The sequence below is a fragment of the Myotis daubentonii genome, chromosome 19 (assembly GCF_963259705.1).
Source record: "Myotis daubentonii chromosome 19, mMyoDau2.1, whole genome shotgun sequence".
NCBI classification, from domain to species: domain Eukaryota; kingdom Metazoa; phylum Chordata; class Mammalia; order Chiroptera; family Vespertilionidae; genus Myotis; species Myotis daubentonii.
The window spans coordinates 12567690-12595468 of record NC_081858.1 but is presented as its reverse complement, the minus strand read 5'-3'; the positions used below and the strand labels follow the sequence as shown (position 1 = coordinate 12595468).

Sequence of the window (27779 nt, the reverse complement as noted above, 5' to 3'; positions counted from 1 at the left end):
AATATAACAGGTGAATTTAATAATATATTTTATTTAAACTAATATATCCAAAATATCATTTCATCATGCAGTTAATATAAAATCATTAATAAGATATTTTATGTTCTTTTTTCTCCAAGTCTTCAAAATCTGATGCGTATTTTATGCTGGCAGCCATGTCAGCTCAGATGAGCCCATTTCAAGTGCCCTGTAGCCATAGGTGGCTCGTGGCTACTATACTGAACAGCACATTTCTTTAAAATCATCTCCATCAGATCAATAAGCGTTTATACATCCTGAGTGAAGCGGAGAGAAAAAGCAGGCAAAATAAGGAGGATTCTTTCGACCAGCCTGCAGAAATATTTGAGACCTTTGAAAGTTACTGTTTCTGTTAACTTCTTATCAATTTCATGCTGGTAATCGTGTACTTCCTCGCTTTAAGTTTCTTTGGAGGAAAAGGAAGTATTTTTGGAGTTAAACTCAATATCAATTTTAGATTCCTTTAGCATGTCAAGATGGTGGTGGAAGTTTGACAAAGATTATAGTTTTGAATTGGAGCTACCAGAACTGGGCTTAAGCCACGATCATAGTTAGAGATAAACTCTCATATAGGCATTGTGGGGGTAGTTTGCTGCCTTGAGATGGGAATAGGTTTACTTAAGATCTTCCAAATTAAATAAAATCGTCAGTGATTTGTTATTTAAATGATCTCTTTTTTTTTTATTTTTTTTATTGGGACTGCTGTTAATAGGTGGCTACAGTATCAGAAAAGTCTCGTATAATGGAGCTAGAGAAAGACCTAGCGTTGAGAGTGCAGGAAGTAGCCGAGCTGCGAAGAAGGCTCGAGTCCAATAAACCTGCCGGGGATGTTGACACGTCGCTCTCCCTTTTGCAAGAGATAAGCTCTTTGCAAGAGAAGTTAGAAGCCGCCCGGACTGACCATCAAAGAGAAATCGCTTCGCTGAAGGAGCGCTTTGGAGCCCAGGAGGAGACGCATCAGAAGGAGGTGAAGGCTCTGCAGGCTGCCTCAGAGAAGCTCTCCAAGGAGAACGAGTCGCTGAAAAGCAAGCTTGACCACGCCAACAAGGAGAACTCGGACGTGATAGCCCTGTGGAAGTCCAAGCTGGAGACCGCCATCGCATCCCACCAGCAGGCCATGGAGGAGCTAAAGGCTTCCTTCAGCAAGGGGGTGGGGACAGAGACGGCCGAGCTGGCCACACTGAAAACGCAGATAGAGAAAATGAGACTAGATTACCAGCACGAAATAGAAAGCTTGCAGAATCAACAAGACTCCGAACGGTCTGCTCACACCCAAGAGATAGAAGCCGTCAGGGCAAAGCTGATGGAGGTCATTAAGGAGAAAGAGAACAGTCTGGAAGCCGTCCAGTCGAAACTGGACAAGGCAGAAGACCAGCACCTGGTAGAAATGGAAGACGCCTTGAACAGACTGCAGGAAGCCGAGACAAAGGTAAAGGAGCTAGAGGTGCTGCAAGCCCAATGCAATGAGCAAACCAAGGTTATCGATAGTTTTACGTCGCAGCTCAAGGCTGCCGAGGAAAAGCTGCTGGATGTGGACGCTCTTCGGAAAGCCAGTTCCGAAGGTAAATTGGAGATCGAGAAACTTAGACAGCAGTTTGAGGCAGCTGAGCAACAGATTAAAAATTTAGAGGTGGAAAGGAATGCTGCAAGTGACAAGGTTTGTATTGACATCCTTCATCTTTTTCTTTTCCATTTGCTTTTCTTATTTTTCATTGTATGGTTTTGTGGTTTTTGTTTGTTTGTTTTTTGCATTGAAGTTAACTCATCTTCCAAATCCTTGATTTAAGTAAGACAAATCGCTTAGTGCTAACAAATCTCCCAGCTTGAATATAGTATGTTTTGGTCATCCTCAGTATGGTTTCATCTGAGGAAATTGGAGAAAATAATGGCTCAATTATGTGAATTCGTTTTGGTTTCCAGTGGGTTCCTTTACCTCCATGCTTTTCTGTGATCTCCCATTCAAGCTTAGTTCCAGTCTAGAATCTCTTTCTAAAATAGAGAACTCCCTAATTGATGGCGCTAAGGTAAATGAATGAATGAATTCGATAGAAACTTACATGATCGTCTCCTTTCCCAGCGCCATAGTTGCCTTGTCTGTGAGGTCATATATGAAAACAATGTGAGCTCCGAGCGGTACTTGGCTGTAATATATGAACATGCCGTGATGAGTAACGCTCACGGCCGAGCGCGGGTTGAGAGCCTGGAGCCCTTTGCAGTGCCTCTTAGGTCTCGTTGGAGAGTTTCTGTGCCACAAGCAGAACACTGTCTATTCCTCCTCTGGGGGGAAAGACTGGATGAGGATGCTTTTGGTCCAAATGTGGGACGTTAGGCGAAACGTCTGCCAGCTTCATTTCCTACAGCGAGCCTTGTTCAACAATGTCATCTTCATTTCATGGCTTGTTCCAGGAGCTAATGCTCTTCCCGGTCCTCCTGCCGCTCGGCGAGGCGCTGGCACTGATGCCAAGTGTTCTGAGCTTTTTGCAGGAGAAGCAACTCTATCGGCAAAGAAGGAAGGGTTGTGAGGGTTAAGTGGGGAAGACGGACAAATGGCAAAAATTGCTAAGTAACCTTCGTTGAAGATGATAAACTATTTACAGGAAATTTTTCTCAAATCTCACTCGATTCCAAAATTCCAATCAAAATACAAAAATCTGTGGGGAATATGCAGCTAATATAAAGTGGTGCACTTTTTTTTTTTAACATCAGGATTTAATGAAAGCCCATTTCTGATGACTATGGTCTAGTGCACTTTTATAATTTCATTTTTATGTTAGCTGTTGGAATACTTTAGGCATATAAAAAATACAGAAAATGATAACCCAGACCACATGTACCCATCATTTCTATCTTAGGGCTTTTAAAGTCCAGGAAATGAAATTGCTCAACTAACTCATTCAGAAAGTAAGCATCTGCACTTTCTGCTTTAAATCATGTTGCTATTCCAAATATAGCAATAGAAAAACACTCTTTTGATTACCTTAAAATAGACACTAGGTCATTATATCTCAGACTGACTATGAAAAGTCATTTGTTTCTTAGAATAAAAAAAAACAAAAAACGGTTTCTTAACCCCACCTTTATCCCTTTCAGTTGTGTTTGGTTGTGTTTGTTTCTCATGATATTTTTGTGTTTTATTTTTTTGTTTCTCATTATTATTTCATTTTTGTTCATTTGCTTCTGCACCACGTAACTGTATGGTAGGCTAGTAGCATTTCCAAAGAGCTGCAGGGGAAAGAGCTCACACTCAGCAAACTCCAGGAGCACGTGAGTGAAGTCAGTCATGTGAAAGAGGCTTTGGAGAAAGAACTTCAGGTGTTGGTAAGTACCTGCTGGGAGCCTGAGTCTCTGGCCAGTCGAATTGTTCCTGTTTACAAACAAAAATCTCCACAAAGAAAAAGCATTGTACCTAGTTCTTTCTCTTTCAAAGTACTGATTTAAATCAAACTTATTAGTAATAGGCTGCTAAATACCTTCAGGGGAATCAGATCACACCCAAACTAGCAACAAAGGTAGGTATTAGAGTCGTCCCCCCTTATCCGAGGGAGATACATTCCAAGACCCCTGTGGATGCCTGAAACTGCGAGGGTACCGAACCCTTTATGTACTGTTTTTTTTTCCTATGCTATACAGATCTTTGATAAATTTAATTTATCAGTTAGTTACAGTAAGGGATTAACAGTAACTAATAAAATAGAACAGTGATAACAATGTACTGTAATAAACGTTATGTGGTCACTCGTTTCAGGGGCCCCTTGCTAAAGTCCTCATATGGGCTCAGTGCTTTCTGGCACAAAATCTTGCCATTAATTGAGACATGTTTTCTGCTTGTCCACCCACAAATTTAAAAAAAAATATTTTGATTTCAGAAAGGAAGGGAGAGGGAGAGAGAGATAGAACATCAGTGATGAGAGAGAATCATTGATCAGCTGCCTCCTGCATGCCCCCTACTGGGAATCAAGCCCACAACCTAGGCATCTGCCCTGATCAGGATTTGAACTGTGATCTTCTGGTTCATAGGTTGACATTCAACCACTGAGCCACGCTGGCTGTGCCACCCATAAATTTAATGCCTTTTCCATCAAGCACTTTTCACGCACTGTGGCCCTAACTTTTGGAGTTTGAGGTGCAACACCAAGACTAACAGGAATTTCTGTTCCTTCACAGCTTCACTGATAGAAGATTCTCACCTCAGCATACAATTTTTTTTTCTTTCCTTAATAAGTTGAGGACTTCCACCTTTTCCCTTGCAGGGGTGGGGAATGTCCAGCCCGTGGGCCATATATGGCCTGAGAAATCATTTGGTCCGGCCCTGCCAAGGCATTAGGGATGAGTTAGTTAAATGTTTGACCCAATACCACATGCCAGTTTTTAAGGTGATAATTTTGTATGGTCCGTGAATGGTGTTATAAATATCCCTATGGCCCTCGGCAGAAATAAGTTTTCCCACCATGCAAAGGAAGCATGTGATGCTGATCTTTGCCTATCTGAATCGCCAGCACCACTGCTCTAATGGCTGTTATTCAGTAAAATAAGCGTGACTTGCAATAAGCATTGCGATATCTCGACAGTCAATTTGATAACCAGGAAGGCTACCAAGGTACTAAGGGGCAGCTGGAGTATCCATCATGGAGACGCCAGACAAAGGGATGAGGCACGTCTGGGCGGGACAGAGTGGGATGGCACAAGATTTCATCACGCTACTCAGAACAGCGCACAATTTACAACGTTTGAATTGTTTATTTTCTGGATTCCACATTTCGTATTTTCAGACGTTGGTTGACCGTGGAACTGAAACCATGGAAAGTGAAACCGTGCATAAGGGGACCTTCAAAAATAATCTGTCCTTTGCTCTGGCGATGTGTTGCTTTGGCAGGCTGTTGAGTGTTTAGTTTTATTAGACACAGGGACCTTCCTAGTTATGCACCCAGCACGTTTGGTTTCATGTGTGATGAGGCCACGCACTGTATCTTCCCCATTTGCCTGGTGACAGCCAGCCCTCCTGGACCCCTGACCCCCTGTTAGCGAGGCAGGTCCTGATTCCGCAGACTCACACAACTCTCTCTTACAACTTGGCTTGTTCCCACCAGGAAATGCCTTTTTATTTCCTGTATCCTCATCCCCTAATCCCAAGTGGTATGGTATTTTTCTTCGCTTTTCTCAACTGTTCTTCCTACCTTGCCTCTTGCATCAAAAACATGAGCTTAATCAAGGTTGATCACCATAAGCAGTGCCAGTGATACCCAGACATTGTGGGAAAGGAAAGTCGTGGGCTTATGGAGGAACAAGGTAAGGGAAGCATGTTCCACACTATGCACGCACATGCATATACTTAAATATGTGTGCACACTCACACATATATCCAGATGCATGTGTGTGCCCTGGCATGCACACACGCACATGCAAACCTCATGCACTCGTGCTTATACAGACACAGTATGCATACGGTAGTAATTGATGCCTTCGTGTTTTAAGTGTAAGTTAGTTTTAATGAAACGAGACCAGCCACAAAAATTAGGTAGCGTAGTTAGAACTGAAACATTTAGTTTTCATAATTTGAAATCTCTCTATTCTGAATACCCAATTCTTCTTTCTTTAGAAAGAAAAGTTTGCTGGTGCTTCAGAGGAGGCGGTCTCTGTCCAGAGGAATATGCAAGGTATGTGTTTCTCTTTTCTTTATTAAATATGTTTTATTGATTTCAGAGAGGACGGGAGAGGGAGAGAGAGACAGAGACATCAGTGATGAGAGAGAACCATTGATTGGCTGCCTTCTGCGTGCCTCACACTGGGAATGGAACCCACAACCTGGGTATGTGCCCTGACCCGGAATTGAACCATGACCTTGTTCATAGGTCAACGCTCAACCACTGAGCCATGCTGGCTGGGCTGCACAGTATGTGTTTCTAGTGTGTGAGCAGATTGCGTTAGAGAATGTCCTGTTCTCACAGTGGAGCTGGCCCCTGCAGTACACAAAGTCCATGCTGCCCACAGCCCGACTGCACCATCCTTGAGGCCCCTGCAATGCCCAGTAATACTGCATTCCATTGGCTCCCTAAAGCCTCAAATGCCAGCAATTTTTTTTCTTTTATTTTTATTGATTTTAGAGAGAGGAAGGAAGAGAGGGAGGGAGAGAGAAAAAAAAGAGAGAAACATTGATTTGAGAGAGAAACACGTATGGGTTGCCTCCCGCACACTCCCCGACCGGGGTTCATCAAACCCACAACCTGCGTATGTACGCTGACCAGGAATTAAACCCTCCACCTTTTGGTGTATGGGATGATGTTCCAACCAATTGAGCCACACCGGCCAGGGCATTATTTTCTTCTTTTGACTTAAAGTTTGTTTCATATTAAAATGTAAGCATATTTAAGAAAAGTATTATCTTGCCTAAGCTTCAGTCCCTTATAGCTCTGTCGAGTTTTAAGTGGAAGGATGCCTGGTGCCTGCCTAATCTACAGATTTGCAGAGGCAAAAGAGATACGTGCTTATATTCTTGAGGTTCATTATACAGTGTTTGATTTGCAATGGGACTTTGTAGTATTCCTGTGACTTCAAATCTCACGCATATGATTTGCCAAGCTCTAGATGGCTTGTTAAATATGAAATATATTAAACTTTTCACTTTATCCTAAATAGAAACTATAAATAAATTACACCAAAAAGAAGAGCAGTTTAATGCGCTGTCTTCTGAATTGGAGAAGTTGCGAGAAAACCTAACAGGTAAGAAGATGTCTCTGGTTACTAAACATTAAGTATAGTAGGCTCCCTAGGATTTGAGATAATTGCAGTATGTTAGAGTAACACATCTATTCAGGCTTAATGTCTTCACTCGTTATGGTGATATAAGGGGACAGAATACCTGTTTGAGGTCCGTAACCTTCAGCAAACCCTCTTGGTCCTGTTTTCAAACGAGCCAGCGTCCAACAACATCGCCCCACTCCCACTGCTGTCCTTGACCCAAGCCAACCACCTTGCACCTGAGCTACTCCAACAGTTGGCCTCCTGCCTGCTTCTGTCTGTTCTCAGCACAGCAGCCAGAGCGATCCTCCAGCATCAAGTCAGCCCCCAGCTCCTGCCACTCCGCTGCTCAGGATCGCCCATTGGTCCCAGATCACTCAGGACCAAAGGCTGTGGTCCTTACCATCACAGGCTCTGCTCTCTCTCTACTTCCTCTTGCACTAGTTTTCTCGCTGTCCTTTCCACGCCAGCCACAGTGGCCTCCGTGGAGACACCTGCATGTCAAGCACGTTCTTGCCTCGGGGCCTTTGCACTCACTCTCCCCTCTGCCTGCAGCCCCTTTGCTCTACTTCCTTCAGGTCTTAACTGAACTGTCACCGTCTCAGAGAGGCCTTATCAGAGATTTAACCCCCAACTTCTTTCTTGCTCCTTTCTCTGCTTGTATTTTCTTCTTCTTAGCACTCAGCACTATCTATTATAGTATTTCCTTTCTTTATTGATCTTGTTTATTGCTTGTCTTCTTTGCTAGAGTATAATTTTCACAGGGATTGCTATATGTAAATATCCTCAGAGCAAGGCTGGTGTATGGGATATAGGCAGTCAGTTTTTGTTCATTATAACAGCAGTGCTATTTTTTTTCTGTCTATTCAGGCATGGAGGCAAAATTTAGAGAGAGAGATGAAAGAGAAGATCAGTTGATAAAGGCAAAAGAAAAGCTGGAAAATGACATTGCAGAAATAATGAAAATGTCAGGAGATAATTCTTCTCAGTTGACAAAAATGAATGACGAGTTACGTCAGAAAGAAAGGTACGTATGAATGCTCATGAGGGTGCTGCTTTAGGTTAGGCTCTGAGGCAGGGCCTCGGGGGGAGGGTAGCCCAGGTCTTCAGGGTTGTTGTGGTTTCTTTCCCGTCTCTTCTTTCTCTTATTACCTCAGTGTATACTTGAGTCTACTGCTTAACCTCTAAGGAATATAATATTGTAGACCTTCCGTTGACTTGTTAGGAAAAGGTAGTTTATCAATGGCGGTAACATCTTTTACAGGCAGTTAAAAATATTTTTAAAATATGTTTTTATTGATTTGAGAGAGAGAGAGCTAGGAAGAGGAAGAGAGATAGAAACATCAGTAATGAGAATCATCAATTGGCTGCCTCCTGGATGGCCCCCCCCTCCCCATCTCCGGGGATGGAGTCTGCAACCTGGGCATGTGCCCTGACTGGGAATCAAACTGGTGACCGCTAGGTGCATGCGATGATGCTCAACCAACTGAGCAACACTGGCCAGGCAGCAGTTAAAAATGTTTTTACTGCCCTTACTATTTCCTAATTCTCATAGTAATCCTATGAGGTGAGGATATTATTGTTCCCATTTTAAAGAAAAGGAAACTGAGGCTTAATGAGGTTCAGTAACTTGCCTGAGGTTTCAGAGCTAGGCAGTCCAGTTCCCAGTCCTTGCTGCTCTTAATCGCTCCGTTGTACTTCCTCAGTGCTAATGCTTCTGTTATCCCATTCTCTGCTCTTGTCTTTATTCTGAGGTCTTGTTTGATTTTTTTCTCCTTTTGATAGCTGCCATATAGAAATAAAATGTTTTATAAGGCAAACACATTCAGAGGACACTTTAGGACAGGGGTCCTCAAGCTACGGCCTGCGGGCCACATGCAAATACAAATATTATATTTGTTCCCGTTTTGTTTTTTTTACTTCAAAATAAGATATGTGCAGTGTGCATAGGAATTTTTTCGTAGTTTTTTTTTAAACTATAGTCCGGCCCTCCAACGGTCTGAGGGACAGTGAACTGGCCCCTGTTTAAAAAGTTTGAGGATCCCTGCTTTAGGACCACTAGACTTCAGATTCTGAGTGTCACTACTTGGACAAGTTACGTTTACACTTCGCCATACACCACACACAGTTCAGTGTGAGTGGGTGACTGGCAATTGGGCCTTGCTTGACCAATGTTGGTCAGACTTGCTGTGAGGCGGGTGCCACTGGTGGCCGTGACACGGGGTCTTGGAGCAGTTCCATTGCCATAGGTGTTTTATAGGTGTAACGCCCAGAGGTACCACAGGTTTCCCTTCTCTATTTCTAGGCTGATGTCCCATGTTTTTTGTGCATCTTTGTTCGACCACATGGTTATATCTTTTTTTTAAAATATATTTTTTATTGATTTCAGAGAGGAAGGGAGAGATAGAAAAATCAATGATGAGAAAGAATCATTGATCAGCTGCCTCCTGCCCGCCCCCTACTGGGAATCAAACCCGCAACCTGGGCATGTGCCTTGACCAGGAATCGAACTGTGACCTCCTGGTTCAAGGTCAATGCTCAACCACTGAGCACCCCAAGTTCTTTAAGTTATTTATTGTCATTTTTATGTTCTCAAGCATCACTAGAATGAGTTTTTTATAATCTAGTCTGCTAAAATTTTGACATTTTGTAAATACTCAATATGTTTACTTTCCACTCATTTTTCCCTGTAGATCTATGGGCATAAAATAATCCTAACAATGATAGTAGATGCTACTCTAAATAATGTATTTATAGCTATGACAGTTGTTAAAATTAGTCTCCAGGACAAATCAAGTTTTTTGGTTGCTTATTTCAGATGTTATTAATTACTCATAATATTTATAATCATTAATACAATTATGATTAATAGTATCTTTCTAGTAGAACTCTAGAACTGAGAGCATTCTTTTGAAAAATCTGACACGGTGTATTGAAACTTCTCCTAGAAATGTGGAAGAATTACAGCTAAAACTTACAAAGGCCAATGAAAATGTGAGCTGTCTGCAGAAAAGTATTGGGGATGTAACTCTCAAAGCTGAACAAAGCCAGCAAGAAGCAACTAAAAAGCATGAGGAAGAAAAGAAAGATTTGCTGAAAAAATTGCTGGACCTGGTAAGGAGGGAGCACATGGGACTGTTTGCTGGCGAGGAAGGTGAGGGGCAGTTCAGTTGTGGTGAGGCGACTCATTTCTTTTCTCGGGGCTCCCGCAGGAAAAGAAGATGGAAACGAGCCACAACCAGTGTCAGGATCTGAAAGCCCGGTATGAGGAAGCCAGTTCCGAGACCAAGGCGAAGCATGAGGAGGCTCTGCAGACGCTGCAGACGCTGCTGCGGAGCACAGAGGAGAGGCTGGCGGCCACCCAGGAGCAGAACAAGGACTTGTTGCAGGAAGTGGAGGAACTGAAAAAACAAGCCGAGGATGCTAGAGTAAGTGGCAGAGGGAATTATGTTGCATTTGTTTGCTTGGGTTCTGCTTCAGGCTGGAAGGGCCCTTAGCAAGTGGCCGCTAAGGAGATGAGCTTGACAAATGTTATCCTTGCCAGTGCATGGCCTCATGGTGAATCACATTTCCCACCAGCCGCTGTCTTTGTCCGGGGTAGGCCGTAGCTGCAGGTCTCTTCCCCTGAGCGTACCATGTGGCCATCTGCTGTCACAAAGAGTCCGATGTGGCTGAGATCGGTCTGCCTTCTTGGAATGGACTCTTCGTTGTGGAAAAGCTTGTTCCTCTAATCTTGGCCATCTTGCAGCCAGCTTGCACTAGGGGCTAGGAGAGACCTGTTGCAGAAAAGCCAGAGGCAGAGGCCAGGTGCGGAGGTGAGCAGGGAATGGAGCCTGGTTGGAGGAACAGCTCCAAGAGATTAGGACTCTGGAGAGCACTTTTGCATGCTCCCCAGGAAGGCACAGTGAGCTTATTGACAAGGAGGCTGGATTCAGGGCCCACAAGAAACATCTGTTATAAAATAGAGTAGAACTTGATGTATTGCATTTCTTTTTGTGGTCAGGATTGTATCTGTACCCTAATAGATTTTTTTTGACTCTGGTAACTTCATGTTCAACCTTTCTACTAGTTTTTAACTTTTTCTTACTGCCATTTAACTTACTGAAAGAAAAGTAAATACTTGTCTTTATTTTTAATGTTCCAGAGAAATGTTTATAGAGGAGGAGTTTGCCAGAAAGAAAATCTACAAAGAGCATCTGTAGGTTTTGAAACGGATCCCATTTAAAACTTGTAAATTAAGTGGATCGTAACACAATATATGTCATGTATAAGATGCCTAAGTTTTCTCCCTCCTGCATGCTGGCCACCAGGGCTTTCTCTTCTCCCTCCCTGTACAATATCTAAAGATTTATGAGCCATTCACTTAACACTGGATATAAGTTCCAGATCTTCTGTCTTTGTGGTTCCCTTGATCTGGACGGACTCCAGTTTTTTCGTGTTTCCCTTAAAAATGTTGCAGCCTGACCTGACCACAGCATTCTAGTAGTTTGTGTAAAGTCTCATTAATCTTGTTTCTGGCTGGGTGTTTGTTTGTTTGTTTACAAGGTCATTTGGTTCACATGCCGGCATTGCTCCCCCTCCAAAGTGTCTGGATATTCGTTTTCTGTGGCTTTCGATGTTTGTCAACAACACTGGCTCACAGGCTCTTTTTGAGAATCTGATGAAATCTTAAGATGTTTTTCCTGGGAAAGTTTACATATACACTCAACAAGTTTATGTGACATTCCAGGAGGTGCATGGAGCCCAGGAGGCCTCTGTTTCCCTGGATCTACAGCTGTGCTGTCCAGGACAGTAGCCACTAGCCACGTGTGGCCATTCAAATGTAAATTAGTCAAATCTCTATATATGTTGGATTGTGTTTTTAAGGATTTCAAATGCACATTTCTATGATAATTGGTCTTTAAATTGCATTGTGTGCCCACCACCCAAAGTCTCATCATCTTCCGCCACCATACATTTGGCCCCCTTTACCCTTTACTACTCCCCGCCCCTCTTCCCACCGGGGGCCACCGTACTGTTTGTGTCAGTTTTTTATCCCACATATGACTGAAATCACGTGGTTCATAGCTTTTTCTTCCTGACTCATTTCGTTTTGCATGATAAGTCAGATTGTAGTAAGGTCGGCCGTTTAGTCACACTCACCGTGCTCAAGTGCTCGCACATGTGGCTAGAGGCTAGCACACAGGACCGTGCAGACGGGGCACATTTACACCATTGCTGAAAGTTCTGGACGGCGCTGGTAGAGACACTGTGGTCAGTTTATGTATCTGTAAACCAGTGCATTTGTTTAAAACCCACTTATTTTCATTGCCAGAGCTTAGCGAAGTAATCTGTATTTTTAGTATTGTATGTAATAGTGGGACTAGATCCGTGTCAGGCCAGCAACTCTCCTTTAGTAAGTAAGGGCCTGCTGTGGGTTTGAAAGCAACAGATTTTTTTCCCTTGCCCTTACCTCGCCACTACCCCCCGCCCCCCGCACTTTTATTTTTGAAAATATGCTCACTTTTTATAGTTTGTTGGATTGTATTTTTAAAGATTCTTTTGTGCCTCCTTTCTACATAGACATATTGGATAATTAGAATGGCAGGGGAGAATCTTACGCCCCGATGTCAAAAATCACACTACTGTTTTTTCTTTTTAATTTATATATTTTTATTTATTTCAGAGAGGAAGGGAGTGGGAGAGATAGAAATATCAGTGATGAGAGAGAATCATTGATTGGCTGCCTCCTGCACACCCCACACTGGGGACTGAGCCCGCAACCTGGGCTTGCGCCCTGACTGGGAATCGAACTGTGACCTCCTGGTTCATAGGTTGACACTCAACCATGGAGCCATGCCGGCCGGGCCACACTACTGTTTTTACCTTAAGAAAGCTATCAAGAATAATCTCAAAAATTCTCTGAAAGATAAAAGAAACTAATAGCTGTCTCGGCCCTTTGCAGAGCTAATCCCGCTCTGTCGTATCTTTTATGGGCTCTGTTCTTCGGTACTCTTTCCCTTGTTATTCAGATAGTTTTCGTGACATTTATTATAAAAATTTTAACTTTTATTATTTGGCTACATTAAGTTATCTGGGCTTGCATGTGTCTGCTTGATTTCACCTTATTTCCATTCTCCCCACCTTTTGTTTCTGTAGTCGCTAACTTGTTTGTTAACATCAGCCCAAAGAGAAACCGAGCTAATGTCAGAAGAGCTGAGGGGTCTGAGGTCAGAGAAGCAGCTTCTGGTGCAGGAGGGCAATGCTTTAAAGTCAGAGAAAGGTGCGCTCATGTCCAAGCTTGTAGAGGCAGAGACCAGAGTAACGTTCCTCCAGGAAGACCAGCGGAAGCTGTGGTCGATAAACGAAGCCCTCAATTTAGAAAAGGAGCAACTCTTAGAAGAAAAGCTGCATCAGCAGGGGCAGCTCCAGAGTGAAGCTCTGGCTGCAGAGAGAGAGAAACTGCTTCAAGAAGTCACTGTCGCACAGGAAGAGCTCCTGAAGATGCGCACGGAAAGCGCCTCTCTGCAGGCTGCCAGAGCCGCCCTGCAGGCCCTCGTGGAGGAGCTCCAGTTCAGCAAGGAGAGTCTGACTGCCGAGTGCCAGAAGGACCGGGAAGAAAAAGACCGCCTGGAGGACCGCGTCAAGAAGCTCGTGAGCGAGAACCTTGCTGTGGCTAAAGATAAAGACAAGACCATTAAGAAGCTGCAGAGCTCTTACGAGGAGCTGGTCAGAGATCAGAAGGCCTTGGTGCAGGAGATCAAAGATCTCACGGCGGAGAAAAAGTCAGCGGCGGAGAAGCAGTCAGGCCTTGAAAACATATGCGTAGCCCTAAAGGTCGAAATGGATGGGCTCTTGCAGAGCAGCAGGGACCTGCAGCTGGAGAAGGGCGCACTGCTTCAGGACCAGGACAAGCTCAGCGCCAGCCTGGCCACTGCGCTCCAGGTCAAACAGCTGCTCAGCGCCGAAGCCAGCGGGCTCCGTGCGCAGCTGGACACCGCCAGCAAAGGGCTGAGGAAGGCCGAGCTGGAGGCCATGCAGCTTCAGGCCGCAAACACCAGCCTCACGAAGCTCCTGGAGGAGATTAAGGCCAGCCGGGAGATCACGGACTCCGAGTGCATCCAGCTCCTGCACGAGAAGGAGATCCTGGCCATGTCTGAGAGGAGGCTCCTGGCCGAGAAGGAAGAACTCGTGCGTGAAAATAGGCTCGTCATTGAGAAACTCGGCCAGTGTTCCGGGGAGGCCGTGCGCGTGGAGACGAGCCTGAATGAGAAGATCGCGTACCTGACCTCGGAGAAGGAGACGGTTTGTCAGAAAGCGTCTAAGATCAAAAGGCAGCTGGACAGCCTCCTGAAGGAAAAGTCTGTGCTGGAAACACAGAACGGAGATTTACTTGCAGAAAGAGAGAATTCCATCAACTGCATAGGAGAGCTTAAAAGGAAGTACGAGCAAGAGTCTGCAAACAGGAGGCTCGTCGTGCAAGAGAAGATGAAGCTCTTGGGTAACCTCGATGCTCTGAAGAAAGAGCTCCAGGAGAGAAAAAAGGAAAACCAAGAACTGGCCACTGCCAAGTGCGAGCTCTCACTGATGCTGAAAGAGGCCCAGAGCGCCAAAGAGCACCTGGAAAAGGAGCACACCCACATCCAGCAGGCCAGGGAGGGCCTGAAGGCTGAGCTGGAAACGTGCTGCTCCGAGAAGGACCAGATGCTGAGGGACGGGCTGAGCCTGCAGGAGGAGTGCCAGAAACTGAAGGAGGAGGTGCGCGTGGTGCAGCAGTCCTTGCTCCTGGAGCAGGAGGCCCGGGCCAAGGAGAGCGAGTCAGCCTCCTACGAGAACAGCAAGTTACTTGGGAGGGCAGCGCGCCTGGAGCAGGAGCTGGAAGAGCTGAGAGCATCCACCAAGGAGCTCCAGGCTGAAAACGTGGGGCTCGTCCAAGAGAAGAGCACCTCGGAGCAGAAGGTGGCGGAGATCCTGAAGGAAAAGGAGCTCCTGACTGCAGAAACGGCGCGGCTGGCTGCCAACATCGAGACGCTGCGCAGCGACTTCGCCTCCCTGTCCAAGTCCAAGCTGGAGTTGCAGGAGCTGCACAGCTGTCTCAGCAAGATCCTGGATGACCTGCGGCTGAGCCACCAGGCGGCCGTGGCCGATCGGGCCCAGGCGCTGCAGGACAACAGCAGCCTGCTGGCCGAGAAGAGGGAAGTGGCGCTGAAGTGGGATGAGCTCCTGAAGGAGAAGGAGACGCTGGCCGAAAGCTACTTCATCCTCCAGAAGGAGATCAGCCAGCTGGCCAAAACCAACAGCCACATTTCCGCCAACCTCCTAGAGTCTCAGAACGAAAATCGTATCTTGAGGAAAGACAAGAGCAAGCTCACCCTTAAAATTAGAGAGCTCGAAACTCTTCACTCTTTCACGGTAACGTGGGAGGTCCCAGCCCTGAGCACCTGGACTAACACTGCACTAACTCCTTGGTGGCCAGGGCGTTTGTGCCCATTTCCCTACAGGCAGTCCACCCCATTTTCTCCGTTGTTTGTATGTCTCCAGCTGTTGTTGCCACCCGAAAGGGCACTTCTTTACTAAGTGTCTAATTCCATGTCTCTCTCCATTAGAAAGAGTTGTGAACTGTGAATAACAAGGATATACTTTTTAACTTGAGGGGGACATTTTCATGAAAAAGTCAAATGGGGTTCTTTTTTTAAAATATGTTTTTATTGATTTCAGAGAGGAAGGGAGAGGGCGAGATAGAAGCATCAATGATGAGAGAGAATCATCGATCCGTTGCCTCCTGCACACCCCACACTGGGGATCGAACCCACAACCTAGGCATGTGCCCTGACCGGGAATCGAACCATGACCTCCTGGTTCATAGGTCGATGCTCAACCACTGAGCCACATCAGCTGGGCTCAAATATGGTTAAGGCTTATGAACAATAGTAAAATGGGCACATTGTTGAAATATATAGTGTCTTCTGTTTGGCTTTTTACTGTTTCGTTGTGTCCGTCCATTTGGAGTTGGAAAGCTCCAGTGGAACCTGCATGGCTGGGAACAGGGAAGGCATAACACTGAATTCCCCTATGTGTCACTGGACCACTTGTAGTTGCAAGCAGCTGCCTAAAAAGGTTTTCATTTATTTTATGATTTTTTTTTCTTTTACAGATTGCCAGCTAAGGGTCTATTTCCCTATTCATATTATCTTTTTTATTCACAGCCATGTTTATATTCATTACCCACCACTTCTCATAGACATTTCCATTCAGTGCTACTCCTTAAGCACTTGACCCTTACATTCTAATTGCGCAAATAATTTTTATTTTTATTTGAAAAATTCCCCACCTCAACTCTGAGTGGTTTCAAAAGCCCCCCAGTTTGAACTAGCAAGGCCAGTATTGTAAGCTTAGAACGGGTACACGTGATTAAGAGAAAAATGCAGCCACGTAAGGGTATCCTTCTTGATCGTCACTGCACGTTTCTCTCAAGCCTAAGCCAGGATGGCGAGTGTGACTGTCAGTGTCGCTCGGAAGGCACAGGTTCAGAGGGGCCAATGGTAATCGGTTTACTGAGAAATGGCCTGGGAAGGGAGCAGAGCCCCTCATGTCTCAGTCAGCGTATGCGGACCTCAGGCGGGCCCGTCCCTGTGTGACCCCTGTGCAGCGCAGCCTGAGCGTTGACCTGGCGGGGTTGGTGAGCGTGGCCCCGTGCCTCACAGTGCTTTCTTGTATTTAGGCTGCTCAAACAGCAGAAGACGCCATGCAGATCATGGAACAGATGACCAAAGAGAAGTCGGAAACTCTCGCCTTCTTGGAGGATACCAAGCAAACCAATGAAAAACTCCAGAATGAAGTAATCAGATTTAAATGGCTTTTTGTACAAAGGACAGCTTATCGACTTCACGGGATGTTTGATCATTAACTCAGGATTGTTTATTTTTTTGAAGCGTGGCCTCATGCAGGTTTGATCTTCGTTAGCGGAGTCGAATGTACACCAGAACCACAATAATATTAAATAAAGTGTATTACTTCATTGCTTCCCTAGTAGGATCCACCTTTTAAAAACAAGGGGGAAACCCTAGCAGCGTGGCTTTCTGTGGTGACTGTTTGGTAGAACTACTGAGAGGAGGCGCTGATAACATGCTCTAGTTTTTGTGTCTTTTCTCTTAGATCACACACTTTTTTTTTTTCCCAACTCTCTCCCAACTTTGAGCCACTAAATTTCATTCCTCAGCTCCGAGTTTAACGTAGGCCTTTTCTTGGCCTAATTCAGTACTGGTTCCCAATTGTGTCATCTCGAATTCATCACTTCTGGGTCTTGGATACATTTGTGGTGTCGAGATCATTTCGATTCTGTCCAAAAGTAGCATTCTCGTTCTTATACCCTCCTCTGATTTCCCTCCTCCACCCTCCAACTCATATTAGTCCTTTCTGCCTTTGGAAAGATGCTACCTAAATCCTAAGCAGGGTGATTCACTGGAATAGTGTACATAAAATTCTATAGAACTTTGGGTACTTTTATTTTTTATTATAATTTAAAATATATTTTTATTGATTTCAGAGAGGAAGAGAGAGTTAGAAACATCAATGGTGAGAGAGAATCATTGACTGGCTGCCTCCTGCACATCCCCTATTGGGGATTGAGCCTGCAACCCAGACATATGCCCTTGACTGGAATCGAACCCAGGACCCTTCAGTCCACAGGCTGATGCTCTATGCACTGAGCCAAACCATCTAGGGCCTTTGGGTGCTTTTAAACATAACAAGCAGATAAGACATTAAGTAAAGCACAATAAAGACATGACCTTCTCATTATGGAAGACCCAGGATGTGAATCTGTGAAAGACATGAGCATTTTGAGGTAATTATAGGGTCAATAAAACTCGACACAGTAGGGAGTACAGTGGGGCCTTGACTTACCAGTTTAATTTGTTCTGTGACGGAGCTCGTAACTCAAATTACTCGTATGTCAAATCAAAAAGTGAACGAGTGAAACAGGTGATGCTGGGCTGATGTTGTGGCGTTCACTGTGACGTTCGCTGCGCCAACTAGCGGTGGGGTATCTGAAGCTGGCTCATAACCTGAATTTTAGCTCGCAACTCAAAGCAAAGAATTGGCCAAGAAACGGCTCATATCTCGAAAAACTCGTTAGTCGGGACACTCGTAAGTCAAGGCCCCACTGTATATTTATAGAATTGACAGTCTTCGGAGAAGACTTTAAGCTAAAAATATAAAAACATTTTAAAAATCATTGATGATCATCAACATTAGAAGCTAAAGTAAATGAGAAGGTTTTAGGGACTGGCTCTCACCTCTGAGGCTAGAATCGTGTGCCTCAATAGCATACGCCCAGGTGTCTTGGTTGCAGCCAGAATGAATCAAGGCTGTATGAATCATTTTCTGCACCTACTGTGATATTTTATTTTTCTTGTTCTGTGTTACTGGAATGTTAGAGGGCATGAACAGGAAGATGGTGTGTAAAAATTAGCAAGACACTTTTTAGGACTCCTGACTGGTGACCTGTGGCAGAGCAAAAGTCTCTCTGGCCATGGGAGATAAGTATACAAATCCCAGAGAGCCAGCTGGCGTCCGGAGCACACACTGTGTGATGGGTGACCCCCTAAAGGGCTCCCCACCTAGAACTGCATTCCCTGCCAGAGCCCGTGATTGGTCACATCCCCACTCACCCCTGTCCCACGTCTGGATTCCCGCCAGGGGCCAGGCCGGCCCTACTCCTGGCTGTGTCCCCCGTGGGCAGGTGGTGGGGCTGAGCCTGTGTGAGCGCCTTTTGGTGCCACTACATGGCTTTTTCCTTCTCAGATTGAAGTTCCCGTGGGTAACTCTTATCCCCCGTCTACACACGTTTTGTTTCAAGTAACTTTTACAATGAGGACTATGTAAAATTGGTACTGGTGTTGAAAAATATCATAGCCTAAATCACTAATTTTAAGGAGAGAAGTTTTTTTTTCATTATAAAGAAGAACACTTACTGAGGTCAAGCCTTTGCAATTTCTTTCTTTTCTTTTTTTTAAGATGGTTCCTACTTGAATAGCAAGTACAATGATAAATGTCAGGAATTGTACACAAGGTGAAATGAAACTTTCGTTTTAACTTACGAAGCAGTTTAGTCTGACATTTTGACCAGGTGTACAGGAATCCAACTAGGTGTAAAGTGGGGTGGTTTACAGTTTATAACACTGGGTCATATGCAATCTTTTCACCAGGGTGATTTTTTTTTTATAAGTGACTGAGTTCACTATTTTTTTTAATGCCTATTTCCGTGAATAATTTGTCATTATTCAGTCATGTCATTGGAAAGCGAGATAATTTCACCGAGCTTTTTTCTCTTGGTCTTTAAGTTGGATACACTTAAAGAAAACAACTTGAAAAATGTGGAAGAGCTGAACAAGTCGAAAGAACTTCTGACTGTCGAGAATCAGAAAATGGAAGAATTCAGGAAAGAAATGTAAGTTTATCTCCTGTGAGAGATGTTGTGGAACTTACTAAAATCACAAACGTGAAAACAATGCTAATTATTTAAAAAAAAAACAAAAAAAAAACTTGACAAGGACATGGAGTAAAAATAGTCTCCCTCCCGCCCCCTCGGTGTTACTGTACCTGCGAAGTAGTCCCTATAACACACTGTCGTAAGTCGGAAGTACAGGTGTGGTAAAGACCAAGATGAAATGTGTGCTGGCTGGTGGCCCTAACCCCAACCCAGCGCCCCACTGCCAGCATCCCACCTCTGAGCTCTCTGGGCTGTACTAGGAAACGGAAGGGCAGGGCCAGAGCGGGCCTCACCAAGAGAGCTTGGGTGTCGAATATGATCCCTCCTCCCAGCTATACGACTGCTCGTCTCTGGTCACGGTCATTCCACTGGTTGGTGTTGAAGTATTCAAGGTCCTTGCTCTGTCGTTCTGTCCTGCCACCTCCCCCACAGCGTGGGGTGGTTTCACCTCTCGTAAGAGACAGATTGTTTTTGTGCCCCTTCCTTGGATGATCCCCGCAAGCACTGAAAGCTTAGCGTCCTGCCTGTGGAAGCAGAGGACCAGGGGCAGAAGACGGTGCTGCTTCCCCTCTAACCTCGGCCTGTCTTCCTCCCTGGAGCCGTACTCCCCTGATCCCTGATGGCCGTGGTCCAGGTAAGGGGCCAGGTCACAAGGCAGACAGAGCCTACGCTGCTTTTTTTTTTTTTTAATCCTCAACCAAGAATAAGTTTTCATTGATCTTTTTAGAGAGAGAGGAAGGGAGAGAGAAAGGAAAAATAAAACAAAACATCGATTGGTTGCCTCCTATAAGTGCCCCAGCTGGGGCTGGGACCTACAATGCAAGAATCAAACCCAAAACCTTTTGGTGATGCTCTAACCAACTGAGCCATTGGGCCAGGGCTAGGCTGCTTTGATTAACTTCTTCCTGGCCCACCTCTATGAAGTGCACGTACCCACTGCGCTCAAAAGAAAAAAAGGTGTTTCTATTTTCAAATCAGGTCCATGCCGCCAGTTTTTTTTTAAATGTATACATTTTATTGATTTCAGAGAGGAAGGGAGAGGGAGAAAGATATAGAAACATCAGTGATGAGAGAGAATCACTGATTGGCTGCCGCCTGCACACCCCCAATGGGATTGAGTCCGCAACCCAGACATGTGCCCTGACTGGGAATCGAACCGTGACCTCCTGGTTCATAGGTTGACGCTCAACCACTGATCCATGCTGGCCGGGCCACCAGTTTTAAGTCCAGTTTTCTCAATTCTACAGCTTACTGCTGCCTTTATGATTTGGGGCAAATCTTTTCAGTTCCCTGAACCTCCGTTTTCTCATCTTTAAAATACAAATAATACCATGAGCTTCCTTAAGGGTTTGAGGATTCAATGAGAAAATGTGTAAATAAGCATTTTTGCTTATTTTAAAACATCGAACAAAGACTTAGGACATTTTGATATTTCTTAGCCCCCTTGTTTTAATTTTCCTTGCTGTGGGCTCCTAATAGACACCAAGGATTGAAAAACCTTTAAAAGATGGAAATCTTTCCTAGAGAAAGAATAGGATCACAAATGTCTCTCACAAACGCTGAGACCAAACATCCCCTGAGGAGGGCAGTGCTCACCTGGGAGTGAAAGGTTTGGCTTATGATGATTTCATCATGAGTAAACCCTTTTATTTGGTCAGGAATTGATTAGACAGAAGAGGGGCTTCAGCTGTCCTATGTGCGTGTATGTTTTGATCCATGGCTAACATCAAGCCTCCCAGGTTTTTATGTTTGTTTGTTTTTTAATATATTTTTGTTGATTTCAGAGAGTAAGGGAGAGAGAGATAGAAAAATCAATGATGAGAAAGAATCATTGATTGGCTGCCTCCTGCATGACCCCTACTGGGGATCGAGCCCACAACCTGGGCATGTACCCTTGACCAGAATCGAACCCTGGACACTCCATTTCGCAGGCCAATGCTCTATTCACTGAGCCTCCTAGGTTTTGAATGACTAATTACCTGAGGCTAAAATTCCCTCTGTCTCAGTTTTCCTTCATTTGCTAAATAAATATCTCTGTAAAACAACAAATTTAATGTGCTAATAAGAGAATTGCTTTGTAGATTTATTCCCCTAAATCTTCACGAGGCCAGCCCAGTGTGCATATTGTAGGTGGATGGAGAACTAAAAATCTAGAAAACTGAGATGCCAAGCACTGCCACCCATTAGACAATTGAAGTTAAAAATAGATGTGTTCATGCGTCAGCGGATGGATTTATACCCAGATGACTGGACTCAGAATTCAGCCATGTATGGCATCTTGCTAAATGGAGAGTAGCCAGCACAGACTCAAAATTCATAATTGTATCAAAACCTGCGATGGCATAAAACTACAATGTAGTGATCAAATAAAATATTTGGAATGTCCATGTATGGAGGTTAACAACTTGGGAGGCATATTTTGGATTAATTTTAACCTTGGAAAGATGCTTAGTAAATAGAGTTAGCCAGCTCAAGTTTTTTTGTGTTGTTGTTTTTTAAATAGATTTTTACTGATTTCAGAGAGGAAGGGAAAGGGAAAGAGAGACAGAAACATTAATGATGAGAGAGAATCATTTATTGGCTGCCTCCTGCATGCCCCCTACTGGGGGTTGAGCCTGCAACTGGCCATGTGCCCTGACCGGGCATCGAACCCTGACCACCTGGTTCATAGGTTGATGCTCAACCATTGAGTCACACCAGCCAGGCCCTGCTCATCCTATATATGAAAGTGGTAATATGCAAATTAACCCTCATAAGATGGCTGCCTACAACCAGGCCGGCAGGGGGGTTAGTGAGGGACGACCAAACAACTGAACAGCAGGCTGCAAAGGGCAACCAGGCTGGCGGGGGGGCCGTGAGTGGCAACCAGGCCAGCGGGGGGCGGGCAGTTGGGGGTGATTAGGCTGGCAGGGGGGGCAGTGAGGGGCAACTAGACTGGCGGGGGTGGGGGGCAGTTGGGGGCAACCAGGCAGGCAGGCAGGTAAGCGATTAGGAGCCAGCAGTCCGAATTGGAGAGGTTGCAGGCTGGGCTGAGGGAATCTTCCCCTCCCCCCACCCTCCCACCCCCATGCACGAATTTCATGCACCAGGCCTCTAGTGTTTTATATGCTGATATTCACAAGATAGGTTAGTAGGCTATTTTTTAAATTTATTTCCTTTAATTATAGATTAGCATTACGGAAAGAATATAGTCCAAATAAAAACCCCTGTTATATAACTAGAAAACTACATTTCCTTTGGGATTACACCTCTAGTTGGCCAAAAAAATATACTGAGATTCAGGCCAGCACTTGATTCTGACAGATATCGACAAATGAGACCATTAGATTTTTATTTCTGACAGCAAAACAACAACAACCAACAACAGCAACAAAAAGATTACAGACTTAATGCAGTTAGGACAGAGTACCTTGGCGGCAAAGTAAATCCCTTTGTCAACATAAGTAGGTTTTAGTATGACTTCCTAATGGATATAGTCCTGAAGACAAGAGGAGCACTGACCATTTCTCTTGTCATTTATTTGATAGTACATTGCATTTTGTATGGCGTGTTTAGAAGTAAGGTAAATGTGGGTGGCGAAAGGCTGGATGTAGAATTTATTAGATTTTTTAAAAAATGTGATAACCGTGGGTGGCAATCCTCCTCCTGAGAGGTTAGAGCCATGTAGCCCCTCCTGTGTGGAGATAACACTGTCTCCTGTTATTATAGATCCTATCGGGCACGTGACCCAGATATATTTTCCTCAGTGCTGTGAAGCTGGTCGGCTCCCACAGTTTCCGTGCCTGTCTTGTTTCTATGGTAACCCTGCACCCACTGTCCTTGCAGAGAAACCCTGAAGCAGGCAGCTGCTCAGAAGTCCCAGCAGCTTTCAGCACTGAAAGCGGAGAACGTGAAACTTGCCGAGGAGCTGGGGCGAAGCAGGGACGAAGTCTCGAGTCATCAGAAGGTCAGTGGGCCTCGGGTGGGCGTCCCTGTCTCGGACACGCCGATGCCTGCTGCTGCCGGCAGGGCGCTGCTTAGAGGCAACTCCAGATGAGCTCCATGTGGCTGGGTTCTTCCTACTGGGATGTCAAGCCGCCTGTGTTACGTGTCTCCTTGTTTCCAAGTATGCTATGCTATAGGGCTTAGGGTAGGAGTCACTGACAGGTCCTTACACAAAACACACCAACACTGGGAACTTGCAAGCAACTAGAAATTAAGATCATTATTAGCTGATCTTATAGCAATGCATTTACATGGACAGGACAGTATCTTCTTCCTACTACACTTTTAAAATGATTTTCTCTAAGATTTTGTTTTTTCTTTCATCAAAATTGGCTTTAAGAGAACAGATTCCGCCGAAACCGGTTTGGCTCAGTGGATAGAGCGTTGGCCTGCGGACTCAAGGGTCCCGGGTTCGATTCCGGTCAAGGGCATGTACCTGGGTTGCAGGCACATCCCCAGTGGGAGATGTGCAGGAGGCAGCTAATCGAGGTTTCTCTCTCATCGATATTTCTAACTCTCTATCTCTCTCCCTTCCTCTCTGTAAAAAATCAATAAAATATATTTAAAAAAAATTAAAAATAAAATAAAATAAAATAAATGATATTCTAAAAAAAAAAAAGAGAGAGAGAGAACAGATTCCAAGAATACGGTTTTGGTGTGAGGCTTAGCAGCTGTTTCTAAATAGAACTCTGCTTCACTTTAAATTTTAAGACATTGAACAGACATTCCTACTGGAACCACGTGTATGTGTGCACTCCTGTGCATTGGTGTGCAGGAGGTGCGTTACACCCAGAATGAACACTGGCCACAGCCCGTTTACTCCTGTATTTAAATCCCACAGGTTTCTGGCAAATTTATTAGACACTGAAACCAACCTGACTTTAAAGAATGCCATATTCTGCTCTCTATTCTTTAGCAGCCAGATCCAAGTGCTCGGTTGTTAGTCACACCTCATGTCAGAGCCGAAGCTCAAAGAGGCATCGCGGAGGGAACATCACTGTGTAGTAACTCTGGCTCTGCCAGTCAAGGGGAAAACATTTCCCAGCATGCTTTGCAAACATTCATTCTCACGGGTGGAGTAGTTTGGGGTAAGTGTGTAGCGTATCTGCGGACATGGTGCAGTCTATGGCAGTGTTGAGCTCAGGCTTTTAAAGTCTTGGGAGAGCTCTAGCTGGTTTGGCTCAGTGGATAGAGCGTCAGCCTGCGGACTGAAGGGTCCCAGGTTCAATTCCAGTCAAGGGCATATGCCCAGGTTGTGGGCTCGATCCCCAGTAGGGGGCATGCAGGAGGCAGCCAATCAATGATTCTCTCTCATCATTGATGTTTCTCTCTCTCTCTCACTCTCCCTTCCTTTCTGAAATCAATAAAAAAAATATTTTTTTAAAAAAGTCTTTGGCCGAAACCGGTTTGGCTCGGTGGATAGAGCATCGGCCTGCGGACTGAAGGGTCCCGGGTTCGATTCCAGTCAAGGGCATGTACCTGGGTTGCGGGCACATCCCCGGTGGGGGGGGTGTGGGGGGGCAGCTGATCAATGTTTCTCTCTCATTGATGTTTCTAACTATCTCTCTCCCTTCCTCTCTGAAAAATCAATAAAAATATATTAAAAAAAACACAGGTTAAAAAATAAAAAGTCTTTGGAGAGTTGAACTCAGACTTTTAAAGTCTCCATTATAGCTTTCCACAAAAGGGATGCCTCATCTCTCCAGCTTCTGGGAGGACCACGGTGCTGTTGGCGATGGTCTCTCTCTGTTGAGTCCTCCCATGTGACAGGCACAAATAAGTGACAGCTGTCATCTCACTCATCTGCACAGTGATGCTAGGAGTGGCACTGTCATGAACCCATTCACAAGAGGGGAAACAGGAACACAGAGAAGATGGTAACTTGCTCAGCCTCCTTCAGCTAATGGTGTCAGGAGCCATTTGTCATCTTCTGATTTGGGCCAGGACAGAATCGGAGCGGGCTACCTTACAGAGGGTGGTGTGCTCGCCTTCGATTGGCGCACGAGAAGCTGGCGTTCATGAGAAGTAGGAACCCAGGAGAGGTTTTCTTCCCTGGTGCAGCCCCAGCGTCTGAAGCACTGGGTAGCTCTGAGGCCGGTGTGTCTGTGCAGATTGGCCAGGGAAGGCCCTCAGCTCAGTGCCGCGTCTGTTCCCATCTCCATCATCTGTTGAACTTGTCTGGGGTGGGGTGGGGAGCGGGTTCCGTAAGTGGGAGGAACACCCAGAGGTCATCCTCTCGTCTCATGCCCTGACCTTCGCGGGCCGTTGATTACATTTCTGTCTCTGTCACCCAGATCCAGAGGGCACTCCGTCGGGGCCGTTGCAGTGCCTCGGGAGGCTTTCAGGGCTCCTCTCCCCCAGCTCTTCCTCTTCTGCATGTTGGGGTCTGAACCAACTTCCTTTCGAAAAGGTTTTGTGACTAAACATTTGAAAGTCAGTGACGTTGAAGGGTGTTAGGAAACAGCACCTGCAAAGGAGCAGCTAAGAAAATGACTTCCCTGTAGGGACTGAGGCTGCTATGCCCTTTGCCGTTTTCTAGGTTTTACTCAGGAGAGACCAGGGGTGTGAGTAAAGCATCATAGGCTTCGATGCTCGAGGTTGTTAACAACATTGATCACCAAGAAGGAGCACAGATACTCTTCCCTTGATATAGATCTGCAGTTTTACATAGAGGGGTGTGTGTGTGTGTGTGTGTGTGTGTGTATACATATTTCAGAAGAGTGTCAAGAAGCACCCATTTAAAATACCTTCGAAGAAACCTTAGTCTAAAGAAGGCTGGTGGCCGAAACCGGTTTGGCTCAGTGGATAGAGCGTCGGCCTGCGGACTGAAAGGTCCCAGGTTCAATTCCGGTCAAGGGCATGTACCTGGGTTGCGGGCACATCCCCAGTAGGAGATGTGCAGGAGGCAGCTGATCGATGTTTCTCTCTCATCGATGTTTCTAACTCTCTCTCTCCCTTCCTCTCTGTAAAATATCAATAAAATATATATAAAAAACAAAAAATAAAGAAGGCTGGTGCATTCACTGGCTTAGTCCTCTGATTGTATGACCTCTGGGAACATAGAGCACTTTTACTTACGTGAAATTACAAATTTTTACTCTCTTACGTTTCCAAACTATTGATCAACTATGTTCAGAAATATACTACAGAGCCAATGTTTGGCAGAAACCCTATTTAAAAAAAAAAAAAAAGACTTTTCAATGTAGTACTAATAAAAATATTTAGTGTTTCATTCTAAAAATTAATACAGCGAAGACTAGATTGACACGGGGTAGGATCTGAACTATCCTGGCTCTCTTACTTAGCAGCCCCAAAACTCACTGCACATCACGTGAGCGGACTACTGTGCACATTTCACAGAATCGTCACAGCACACCTCTGAGACAGTGGGTTACTTTGTAGTCGCGGAAGCGGAGGCTCAAAAGTGAGGTCACTTGCGAAGGACATAAATTCACTGCTGTACCATTTTATAGTGTGCAGTTCAGTGGCATGTAGTCCATGCACAGTGCTGTGCTGGTCCAGAACAGCTTCATCACCTCAAACGGAGACGCTGCCCCCGTGTAAGCAGTCTCTCCCCATTCCTCTTCCACCCCTGGCAACCCTAATCTCCTCTCCCTCCCCACTTGGTGAACTTTGTCTCTATGGATTTGATGATGATTTTTAATCCTCACCCAAGGATATTTTTTCCATTGATTTTTAGATCAAGTGGAAGGGGGAGACGAGGGGAGAGAGAGAGAGAGAGAAACATCAATGTGAGAGAGAGACATCGATTGGTTGCCTCCCACTCAAGCGCTGACTGGGCCTGGGGAACCCGCAACCAAGGCATGTGCCCTTGACCAGGAATTGAACCTGGGGCCCTTCGGGCTGAGGGCCGACGCCCTAACCACTGAGCAAAATGGGCCGGGGCTACTTATTCTTGTTATTTCCCATAAATGGCATCATACAGCATGTGTCTGTCTGTGTCTGGCTTCTCAGCATCGTGCTCTCGAGGTTCATGCAGGATGTGGCGGGTGTCAGTGCTTCGTTCCTTTTCGTGGCCGAATAGTATTTTATTGGGTGGACGGACCACATTTTGTCTGTCCCTTTGCTTCAGGTGTTTCATGTCTCCTTTCTCCATTCAGCTTGTCACCTGTCCCTCCTGATGTCTGCGTGCTGCCTGTAGTTGCTACCACTAGTTTTCCATTCAGATCCCCCGTGGGCTGAGAAATCTCGTTTCCTTAAAAGCAGTTCTAAATCTTGCTGTGCGGTTTCACACTTACAACCCCAATTCTTCCTTCTTTTCGAACTTTAAAAAAGAGCGTTCTGTTTTCTGCCTCTGTCTTCTACCTCCCCTCTTCCTCCCAGCCCCCTGCATGCTGCTCTTTGCACCGAGGTGACTCGTGCCTGAATCATCGCTTACCAAGTGGTGCCACCGGTCTTGCCTTCCTTCCCTCCCTGAGCACCTAGCACCACTACCTGCATTCTCAACGCTCCCCTCGTAACTTCTTCCGCTCCTTCCGCTCTTTTTTCTCTGCATCTCCTGCTGTACCTGGCATCTCCCTTCTCCCTCCCCATGTGGTGAACCTCTCAT

At 45.3% G+C, this 27779-nt stretch overlaps 1 protein-coding gene across 11 annotated transcripts in view; it reads left to right on the top strand.

Annotated features, from left to right (window-relative positions):
* Positions 1–27779, top strand: part of CLIP1 (CAP-Gly domain containing linker protein 1) — an 88898-nt gene that overhangs the window by 43152 nt on the left and 17967 nt on the right. For 6 of the 11 annotated variants that reach the window (XM_059676123.1, XM_059676120.1, XM_059676121.1 and 3 more), the window contains 8 exons: positions 731–1675; positions 3220–3336; positions 5615–5672; positions 6652–6735; positions 7624–7780; positions 9702–9867; positions 9966–10181; positions 12892–15324. In XM_059676123.1, coding sequence (XP_059532106.1) covers positions 731–1675; positions 3220–3336; positions 5615–5672; positions 6652–6735; positions 7624–7780; positions 9702–9867; positions 9966–10181; positions 12892–15309 — 4161 coding nt within the window. In that variant the 3' untranslated portion in view covers positions 15310–15324. Of the gene's footprint in view, positions 1–730; positions 1676–3219; positions 3337–5614; positions 5673–6651; positions 6736–7623; positions 7781–9701; positions 9868–9965; positions 10182–12891; positions 15325–16453; positions 16571–19076; positions 19184–23050; positions 23172–27779 lie in introns of those variants that run through there. The other 5 variants (XM_059676127.1, XM_059676125.1, XM_059676124.1 and 2 more) reach the window with 3 other exon arrangements.